Source organism: Perognathus longimembris, chromosome 28 (genome assembly GCF_023159225.1).
Source record: "Perognathus longimembris pacificus isolate PPM17 chromosome 28, ASM2315922v1, whole genome shotgun sequence".
Lineage (NCBI taxonomy): Eukaryota > Metazoa > Chordata > Mammalia > Rodentia > Heteromyidae > Perognathus > Perognathus longimembris.
In genome coordinates, this window is record NC_063188.1 from 60234910 (window position 1) to 60245922 (window position 11013).

The 11013-nt window shown below is 46.1% G+C and overlaps 1 protein-coding gene across 6 annotated transcripts in view; it reads right to left on the reverse strand.

Annotated features, from left to right (window-relative positions):
• The window catches only part of Nhsl2 (NHS like 2), a 272880-nt gene extending 262799 nt beyond the window's left edge, over positions 1-10081 (reverse strand). For 3 of the 6 annotated variants that reach the window (XM_048335814.1, XM_048335813.1, XM_048335812.1), the window contains exon 1: positions 9591-10079. In XM_048335814.1, coding sequence (XP_048191771.1) covers positions 9591-9870 — 280 coding nt within the window. In that variant the 5' untranslated portion in view covers positions 9871-10079. Of the gene's footprint in view, positions 1-9590 lie in introns of all 6 variants that reach the window. The other 3 variants (XM_048335809.1, XM_048335810.1, XM_048335808.1) reach the window with 2 other exon arrangements.
• Between the last annotated feature and the right edge of the window lie 932 nt (positions 10082-11013).

Below are 11013 nucleotides of genomic sequence, written 5' to 3' on the forward strand. Positions count from 1 at the left end.
GGACCCTATTCTCATAAGCAAAAGAGTCCAAAGTAAAAACAGCTAATGCATTTAAAAACTCATCCTTCACTGAGTCTGTTTTCCAAAGGGAAAAGAATTTTCTGGGCTGAGGGTACATACAGCTCATGCTAGCTTGCCTAGCATGCATAGGACCTAGATTTGATTCCCAGTTCTCCCTTTTCATTTTCCTCTCCTTCCCATTCTCTCTTCATGAGGGCCTCATAGAAGGCCCAGAACTTGGCTCTGCATAGAAGGGGCTAAGGCTATCCAGCATCTTTCCCTCTCTCCCCCTAGAATAATGAAAATTGAACAAAGACTAAGAAAATCCACACTTAATAAATATTACAGCTTCATTTTAATCATGCGTATGTTTTACCTTCCCCAAACACCAGTCTCCTGTTTCTTGTCCAACAAACAGCATGTGAAGGGCTCCCCACCTCACCCCCCCTTGGGCAGACTTTCTGAGTCAGGAGGTGCCTTGCACCCTTTCCTTCTGACTCCCTTCACAGCCCTCCCTCCCCCACACCAGTTCCTTCCAGCTCCCATACATCCAAAGACTTCCTGAGCCAGGAATTCCCTCCTCCACCTTCTCCCACTGTCTAACTCCCCATCTTTCACAATCTAGAGATCACATCCTCCTGCAAGTTTATCGCAGGTTCCACTGGGAGTCAGGCGTGACTTCTCTGCCTTCCCTGTAGCTAGCAGCTGTCTCCACAGCAGGACACCTTGCTCTTCCCACAGGACTGGAGACATTCATTGAAGACCATCCCCATGTTTCCAGAAACTAGCATAGGGGTTTCCTGGAGTCAGGGGTGCCACAAATGTGTGCTGGCTAGTAAGAAGAAAGGAAGGAAATCAAATTAAAGAGGCACACTATTAAGTATCTATTAGGTGTCAAACACTGTTTTGGGAGCCGTGGATTGGGCACTATAAGCAAATGAAGATCCCTACCCTCAGCTAACTGATATTTCATTGAAAGGCTTCCACTGAGGAGAGGAAGCAGGATGTAGAGGTGGAAAAGAGCTATCTGATTGTAAAATTTCCCGTTTTCAAAGACCAGGGGTCCTAGGTATCCATGGGTAACCTTGCTGCTTATCACACACAGCCCTTGTTGCAGGCTGCTTATACAATACTTAGGCAACACAACTCCCATTTGTAACATGATAAAAGTTAGCTTTTTGGTAGCTCATTCCTTAAATCAGAGCTACCCATGAGGTTGAGATCTCAGGATGGAATATTGAAGCCAGCCTGGGAAGAAAAATACATAAACCTCTTCTCTAATTAAGGATCAAAAGGTCAAAAGTGGAGCTGTGACTCAAGTGCCAAAGTGCCAGCCTTGAGCAAAAAAGCTAAGGGACAGTGCCTAGGCCCTGAATTTGAGACTAAGCACCAGCACACACACAGAGAAAGAGGGGGGAGGGAGGAAGGGAGGGAGGGAGGGAGGGAGGGAGGGAGGGAGGGAGGGAGAGAGGGAGGGAGGGAGGGAGAGAGAGAGAGAGGGAGAGAGAGAAAGAGAGGTCCACATCTTGTGCACTCTATCATTTGCAGCAAAATAGATGGAACTGGATGGCATCATATACAGGGAGTCTGGGTAATAGGTACCAAATCACAGTTAGGTAGAAATAAATTCTTGTGGGTTTTTTTTCCTTTTCTTTTTTCATATCCAGGGTTTGAACTAAGGGACTCAAGCTTGCTTGGATTGCTTGCTCACAGCTGGAGCTGTACCACATGAGCCATGTCTCTATCTTGCCATTTTGATGGTTATTTGGGACAGGGAATCTAGCAGATTTTTCTGCCTTGGTTGTCTTTGAACCTTTATCCTTCAGATCCCAGCCTACTGAGTAGGTAGGATTACAGGTGTGGGCCACTGGCACCTGGCAGAAGGAATAAGTTCTGACACTCTTCAGCAGAACTGGATAACTATAGTTCACAACAATTCTTTGTATATTTTGTGAATGCTAGAAGAGAGATATCTGACAGCTTCAAACACAAAGTAATGGAAACATGATTAGCACTTGACTATCACCATACTGCATACATGTATTGAAAACCACACTTCAATACATAAACATTTACAATTATTACATGTGCATAAAACTTTTTACAATATATAAATAGATGCATATGTTAACTACATTGATTTAATCATTACCTATTGTTTACATGCATTGAATTGTCCCAGTATACCCAAACCGTTTATACAATTGAAATACTAATTAAAGGCTGAAGATATCACTCAGTGATAGAGTGCTTAGAACATTTGAGGGCCTAGGTTCCATCCCCATTTCAAAATAAACAAATAAAATAATAAAGGGCAAATTTAAAAAGAAAACTTCAGTAAGGGCTTATCTGAGTGAAACCATGGAATTCTACACGGCAAGCAAGAGCTGATGACTTGAACTATGAAGGCAAAGGCAATGATTCCCAACTAAGGGTAGAAGATTGCAGAACACCAGGGTGTTATTGCCATGATAGATAAAAAGAAGTCCATGATTTTACAAATCTCCCAAGCATTGCTCATAGACTAAATAAATACTACTTTTAATATGTGTGAAGGCAAAACCCTCACGTTTAAAAATCCAACTCCAGCTGGGCACTGGTAATCCTAGCTACTCAGGAAGCTAAAGTCTAAGAATCACAGTTCAAAGCCAACCCAAGCAGGAAACTCAGTGAAACTTTTATCTCAAGTACCTCAAAAATGCCAGAAATGGAGTTGTAGAGTGCTAGCATGGAGCACAAAAAGCTCAAGGACAGTACCCAGGTCCTGAGTTGAAACCCCAGGACAGACACACACACACACACAAAATATGACTTCGTGGAAAAACTCTGGGGAATTTACAGTAGCAACCTGAAAGTTCTAATTCCATCTTTGGACACAAAACCATATAAAATGGAAAAGTCCTCTAGGATGTGAACTGGGTCCTAGTTCTAATAGCAGGTCTCTTGAGGAAGACTGGATTGATAGGCACCACAGGCTAAAGTAGTGAAAAATGAGCCAGCTAGCTCTACAGACTGGGAGCGCTCTGAGGGTAGATACCTGGCCTCATTTACGTATGAGTCTCTAGAACCCAGAAATAAGGGTGAGAACGGATGCAGGCAAAGTTGTGCCTTCTGCTAAAGACTAGAGAATAATGATCTGAGGAAAACGTCCCTGGAAACATCCATTCTTTCTGGTTTCTCTTGCTTTGTAATAAAAGTACCACCTTTTGAATGTTAACTGGCTTCTACTATAAGAATTAAAAAATGGTCCAAATACATGTTTGAAGGTTTTTTCAGTTGTATTGAAAGCTAACAAGGGAAAAGAGCAGGTATAAAGATGGCAAAAGGTGGCACTGGTGGCTCAGGTCTGTAACCCTAGATGCTCAGGAGGCTGAGAAGCCAGTCTCAGCAGAAAAGCCTGGGAAATATCCAATTAACCAAAAAGCAAAAAGCCAGAAGTAGAGCTATGGCTCAAGTAGTAAGAGTGCCAGCCTTAAGCAAAAAAGCCATGTAAAGGTAAAGCCCTGAGTTCAAGCCCCCATTACTCACACTAAATCTCTCTCTCACACACACACATACATGCACGTGCACACACACACACACACACACACACACACACACACACACACACACACACACACAATGGTAGAAGGATTAGTGAAAGGCCCCAATGGAAGGGTGACTTTTTAGAGGACAATATGTCAAAGGTCAACAGCCAATCCTCCTTTCCTACCTAAGGATTTTTTTTCTTTATCTTTTTCTGTGCCCGTTCTGGGGCTTGAACTTGGGACCTGAGCACTGCCCCTAAGCTTTTTTGCTCAAAACTAGTGCTCTACCACTTCAGCCACAGCTCCACTTTAGGCTTTTTGGTGACTAATTGGAAAACAAAGAGTCCTGCCCAAGCTCGCTTTGAACAGTGATCCTCAGATCTCAACCTCCTAAGTAGCTGGGATTACAGGTGTGAGCCACTAGTGGTTACAGAAGATCTTTTTTCTCAAAGAGCACTTGTTTTCCCAAGGGACTTGTTGCCTCATGTCTACCATGCAAAGTGGACCATCCTTCCTTTCTTCCAGCCCTGGCTCCCTCACCCCAAGTTCAAACTACAGAAACTGCAGGAGGCCTTCCTTCAAAGCATCCTTCAGTGATTAAAGGTAGCAACCCAGACAAGTTTCAGCTAAAGAAAATGTCAGGAGCAGGATATGGTGGGTGGCTCATGGGTATAAATCCCAGCTGCTAAAGATGAAGAAATCTAGAGCATTGAGGTTCATGGCTAGCTCAGGCAAAAAGTTTTCAAGTGGGGAACAGTGGGACATGCCAATCTATTTGTATAAGTGGTATAAATAGGAAGACAAGCTGGCAGGGGCAACAATGTGACACACTACTATTCAAAAATGACTAATGCACAAGGCCCACCCAGAGTTCAAATCACAGTATTGTCCAACAAAAAAAGAAAGAAGGAGGGCTGGGGATATAGCCTAGTGGCAAGAGTGCCTGCCTCGGATACATGAGGCCCTAGGTTCGATTCCCCAGCACCACATATACAGAAAATGGCCAGAAGCGGTGCTGTGGCTCAAGTGGCAGAGTGCTAGCCTTGAGCGGGAAGAAGCCAGGGACAGTGCTCAGGCCCTGAGTCCAAGGCCCAGGACTGGCCAAAAAAAAAAAAAAAAAAAAAAGTAAAAAAAAAAAGAAAGAAGGAAAGAAAAAGAGAAAGGAAGGAAAAAGGAAGGAAGGAAAGAAAATACCAGAGCAGTGACTCTCAATGAATTAGAACAACTGACCTGATCATAGTTCCACACAGAAAACAGATCATGGCCTAAAATCCAGAATGCCTGAATTTTTTGCCACCTATCTGCTATAAGGTCTGGCAAGGGCAACATTCATACACACACATGTGTAGGTTGCCAACAACAGGAGTTTTAAAGAGGGAGGGGTAGGAAAAGAAAAAACATCTAGTAAGAAGCTATTTTCATTTCAGCATACAAGTGAGCTTTGTGTCATCTCAGAAAATGTAATGTTTTCTTTGAAAGTTTTTATTATGTTAATTTGGGATTAAATATGAGGAAGCACTAAGATCTTTTCAGCATTCAGAATTACTGAAGATCTTGGTTCAGCTGAGTAACTATGGACACCCCTTCCCCTTTCCAGGCCTGAGCTGTCAGATGCTATGATTTATCATGTAGTGTAAATAGACCCCACCCAAGCCAGAGAAGTACAGACAGGGACAGATGATGCAAATGTTCCCTTCTTCTCCTGAAACCTAATCAACTTCTTCAAGGTTAAAGTTGAGCCCAAGAGCCATAACTTAAATGCTCTCTTGTTACTCTACTAGTCTGACATCCTGACGCTTTTATCGCTTTAGCTGTTCATGTGTCTAAAAAAGGAGAAGATTAAATTTCTTGTTTATAAAGTAGAGGAAATTCTAGTGGACATTTTGGTATCCCAATTTCCAAGAAAGATGTTTTCAACACATGGAAATACCATGAAGCAGACCAGGAATTTCATGGTATTTTAAAAGAAAATGGAAAGTGAAGAAAAAAGAAAGAGGAGAGGAAAAAAAGAAAGGGAATGGATTTGTTTTCCCTTTATCCCTCATTTCTGTCATCCTACTGGCCCAAGAGCCCCTGGGGATGACAGATAGAACCGTGCAAAATAAACTCTGGCAAAATGTTCTGTCTCAACTCCACAAAGATCTTCTCTGCTCCATTTGATGCAGGAGGCTTTGCCCCATTCTCCTTAGTAAAAGCAGTCACACTTGGGGTGTACACACCCAATCCAATGGCCAACTAGCGTGTTAAGAGTCACAGTTTACATTTTTCTGTCTTTGCTCTTCTTTTTGTCTAGTACTAGAGTGATCGCAGGACCTTGTGCTCTCTCTTGGCTTATTTGTTTACAGCTGGTACTCTACCACTTGAACTATGCCTCCAGCCCAGCTTTTTACTGGTTATTTTGATGATAGCATCTCAAAAAGTTTTCTGGCCTCAAATCTTTATCTTCCAGATCTAAGGTTCCTAAGTATCTAAGATTAAAGGCTCATGCCTGTCATGGCAAAGTCGTCACTGTCGTCATCGTTGCCACCATCTTAGTCTTCTTCCTCCTTCTCCTCTTCCTCTTCTTCTTCCTCCCCCTCCTATACCTCTTCCTCCTCTCCCATCCTCCTTCCTTCCTCCCCTTCTCCTTCTTTCTCCTTCTCCTCCTTCTTCTTCCTCCTCCTCTTCTTTTTTTTTCTTTCTTTTATAAATCTTCACACAGATTTACAACAATCTTCCCTCACACTAGAGATATGATTTGAAACCAGAATAAACCAGCAATCCCTTCTGATTTGGAGTCATAATTGCCACAAAGTTGGAAAATCAAGAAGCAGGAATTTTACATAAAGATAAAGAGGGAGTTTCCACCATTGACCCTATTTGAATATATTCAAACCAAAATAACTGTAAGAAAGAATTTTCCACAGAAAGTCTGTGGTCTAGTGTGAAATAATAGATCGCCGGTGTTATTAAACCTACATAGAGTTATCCAGTGTTTCAGTGACTTCCTGGATCTCAAAGGCGATATCATACCCCTAGGCCAATGGCCTGATTTCTTTTGTAATTATCATCTAAGCACCTACAAACATTAAAAGGATCTCCAAGGGAGGAGTTGGAAAGCTTGGATTGACTCAGCATATGATGGCAGACTTGGAGCTATTTCCCACTGGCTTTGACAGTACCATTCTGATGATGATGAGCACAAAGCTGCAAGAAAATGGGTAACATCCACAGCCACATGTGGGGGGAAAATTCAATTTAGAGGCAGAGAAATGCCTAGGGTGTGGCAACTGCCACAAATCCACAACCGGAAGGATCTGATGCAAACCATCCTATCCTCCATCCCATGCCAGTTACAAGAGCGTCAAGGGAAGTCTCAAAGGGGTTCCCAAAGAACAGCTTTAGGGGAGGAAGATGGTTTTGCCAGGCAACCAGGCAAGTCCACTCACATCCTTGTGGGTGGCATCTCTTGTGATGATGGAAAGAAGTGCTCAGATTCCTTTAGCATGGACTTTCCCTCTTCAATCTTCTTCCTTCTCCTCTCCCTGATGCTTCCCAGAGCTATAGTCCAGCCTGCAGGGCTATAGGCCAGTGTGACTTGCCACTATTCAGTCCTTCAGTGTCAAGTTGTCCTGGCAGAGAGACTACAAGCTGCTGGCCTGTCAACTGTCACTTTGGCCATGCTACTTCCAAGCCTTCCTCCCTCCTTCCTAGGTTTCTCCTGTCCCATGGTTTAAAAAAATAGCTACAGGAAGGATATGAGCCAGATGGGTGACACATAGGGTAGCTGACCGGAAGTGCTGATCCACAGCAAAATGGTCAGCAAGAGAGCAGGAGAGCTAGGAGAAAAAAAGGTAGCAGAAGAAAAATGAGCAAGACCTGTTTGTTTGTTGTCAAAATCTAATGTTCACCCTGCTGGATACCTTGTTGTTGAAGCTTATGTTTGAGCAAAAAAGGGGTGCCAGATGGTACTGTGATTACACTCCCCAACTCTCTTTGCATTTGGCACATACTCAGACCATTGCTGCGAAGGCCTCATTTCAGTGCTACAGAATCACAGCTCCTGAAGAGAAAAGCATGCACTGAGAAGCTCAAGGGGAGTCTAGGGCAAGAAAAGAGAAAAGCAGATCTTTTCACCAAGTTACAGAAGGTAGTTGTGCTCCATTTACACAATGGACCTTAGGGTGCCTATGACTAGAGTAGCACATACATCCTCAAGGGCGAGGTGTTATAGATAATAGATGAATCCTGAAAAGTTCCAAGAAGTCAGACCAATAGTAATTTATCTTTGAAATGGTTCCCTTCCTTTCAAACACATCCATAGACTGCAATCCTAGCTATTTAGGAGGCTGAGATCTGAGGATTGCAGTTAAAAGCCAGCACAGGCAGGAAAGTCTGAGAGTCTTATTTCAATTAAGAAATCCTGAAGTGGAGCTGTGACTCAAATGATGGAACACTACCCTTGAGTGAAAATGCTAAGTGCCCAGGCTCTGAGTTCAAGCTCCAGCACCATTCCATAAAGCCATTTTGTTCTAACTGAACAGATCACTGGAAAAGATCAGGTCCCCAGGTGACCTGGTAAATCATGTCTTCCCCAGCTATGGGCCAGGAAAACAACAGACCAAAAGGGATGAGTTGCAACAGGACAATCTCCTCTCTATGCTTAACTTACCCTGCTCAGTAGGTGGCTTTCTGCAAGCTGTATGAGGATTTTGAAAACTATTTCCCAAGCTGTCTTATCAAATTTCTCCTACACTAATCCTGGTAATCAGTGGGACACCCCTCCTTTCCTTGCGAAGAAAACAATGACCTTGTAATCTTTTTTGTTAACTGAGAACTAGCCAGAAGTAGGGCCTCAGCTTTCCTAGTCCCCAGTCTTGCAGTGGCTTCTAGTTCCATGTGTACATTCCATCTGACCGTCATGTGTGCCTTTCACCTTTCTTTTCTCACAGGATCCAGTTCTTTTTTCTTCACCAATGACCTTTGTTGTTTGCCTCAGAGGCCAGAGACCTTTGTGAAGAGGGGTGCCAGGGCCTCCGATTCCTGTCCTTCAGGAAGGGGTTCAGTCTACAATGATGAGGGGCTGATCCAAACAATTCTTTCCTAAGGCAGCTGGCAGCTTACACTGAGAAGTCAGCCAGTAACCAGCTTCTGCCTCTATCTGAAACTTCCTGACCACACTGCTCCCTCTCATCTCTAGGTTTTTTGGGGCTCCAAGTTGGCCCCGTTATCTGGCATATCCCAGTTGCTGTCTGTATTTCCAGCATATTCTAACTCCTAGCTTTTATCCGAAGTCCTGCACTTAAAAGGGAGCGCAATGTTTCTTTCTCCAAAGTGCTGGGATCTAAAAGTAGTGCAGGACAAGGGCCTACATCTCCCACCCACTCTCTCACAGGTCCTGGGTGTTCCACGAGGACCCCCCAGGACCCGGCGATTCTCAGGCACAGCCATTTGCTACAGTGAAACGCACTTCAGGAAATTCGTGACCATTTCTGTAAATAGGCTTCTCTCTCCAGCAAATCTGAGGAGCTGGACCTTAGCGGCAGGGGGTCAGCGAAGCCCAGGACCGTTTCCCCTCCCCCTGCCGGCCACTGCCCGGCGTAGAGGCCCCAGACAGTGACGGGAGAAGCGGGCGAGAAGGGCTTCCGAAACCGCAGCTGTGCGCGCCTGCCGCGCCCTCGCGTGGTTGCACGCGGTGAGAGGCGGGAGGCACCACCGCGTAGGTGGCGGGCCGCTCCGGCGCGCTTTCCGAAGTGGCCAAAGACACCAGAGCGGCCATTCAGTTTCCGTAGCCACAGTGAGAGGGACGCCTGAGGGCAGAGGGCGCTGGGGAAGCTGTTCAGGACCCTCCCTCAAACTCCCCAGGATCAGCCGCTTTGAGCTCTGAGGGCCAAGGGCCATTGGGGATGGTGGGACCTAGTCCAAGAGCAGGAAGTTCCAGGGGTGGTGCGGTGGGGGTGGGGGGAACTTGAGGAAACGAGATCCCTTGGTCGCCAAGAGGAGGGAGGGGAAGAGGCGCCAGCTGGAGCCCCCCCCCCCCCGCAGGGTCGCCGCAGGGCCAAGAGACACCGGGGCGCCGTTTACCTAGCTCGTCTTCGTCCTCCTCGGGGCCGAGCAGGCGGCAAGGAAGGCGGCGGCGGAGGCGCACAGTGCGCTGGTACAGGCAGTCGGTGCGGCGGCCCAGGGCCAGCAGGTGCCCCTCGAGGTCCTCGAGGAGAGCCAGTGAGTGGCCGCAGAGGTCAGCGAGCTGCCGGAGCAGGCTGAGCCCGGCCAGGTGGCTCACGTCGCGGAGCTCGTTCAGCGGATGTGGCGGATTTCGCGGGCACAAACGCTGAGGGATCACCGTGCGCCTATAGAAAGGCATCTCAGACGCGAAAGCCGAGGACCAGCTTGACCCTAGCCGCGTCCAAAACGGAGTAGTGCCCCAAGTTCGAAAGTCTGGGTGGAGCAGGCCCCCGATCGCGGGTCCAAGACGCAAGGAGGCTGGGAGGGCTGACGGGCTCACAGCCTGGAGCGCCGGCTTCCCCGGGGCTGCAAGCTCGCTGCAGCCACCAGTCCTTCTGACTCTGCTTCTCCCGGGCTCCACCTCCTCCTCCCCGCCTTTCTCCTCCTCCTCTCTTGCTCTCTGATACTTCAGGATCCCCCCACACCCTTTTCTCCCCTTCTTTTGCGGTCAGAGATGCGCAGATTAATGCTTGATCTGAAAAAGGAAGGAAAGGGAAGTAGAGGAATAGAAAGAGGGGGCTGGACGGTGAAAGAAGGGATGTCTGCCTCTGTGTGTGTGTGTGTGTGTGTGTGTGTGTGTGTGTGTGTGTGTGTGTGTGTGTAAGAAGTTAGGGAGGTGATCTTCAATACAGGAACTATGCCTGCGTCCTCCTGTCCTACTCAGGGTTAAAGTTGTTTTCTGCTTTGTGCTTTAAACTTAAATTTTCCTCTTCATAAACGCTAAAAATTCAAGCGCCCCTGGTGCCCCACAGCAGTGAGTAACTAGCAGAGAGGGACTGAATTGTCTACCTTCATTCGTCTAACTTTCCTTCTCCTAGTGTTATAAGCCAGGCTAGTATCCAAGATCCGGGAAATGAGGAGGGACAAACCAAGTAGCTCGACTCAAATATTGAAGAGATAGGTGTCTTGCAGTGCTTGGGCTGCTTGCTGTAGAGGCATGGAGTAGAATGAATGAAAACAAACCCATTTTGTGGAATAACCAATTCCATTTAAATAGAGGAACACCACTCCTCCAATAAGAACTCAGACCTACTTCTTTCTGATGGGGCCTGCCAGCTGGATGGGCCACATAGGGCTCCTGGGATATCCCAGAGGAGGGGGTTCAGGAACTGGAATGTGCTTTCAGTTCTGACAACTCTGCAATCACATTCTGATTGCCCTGATTTTAGTGTGGGTTTTTTTTTTTCCTTTTTTCAATTCTCTCCTCTTTCTTTCCCCCTACAAATGTTCACTTTCTTAGAATCTGTTAGCAAAACACTTTGAATAGAATACTTGTGTGTGC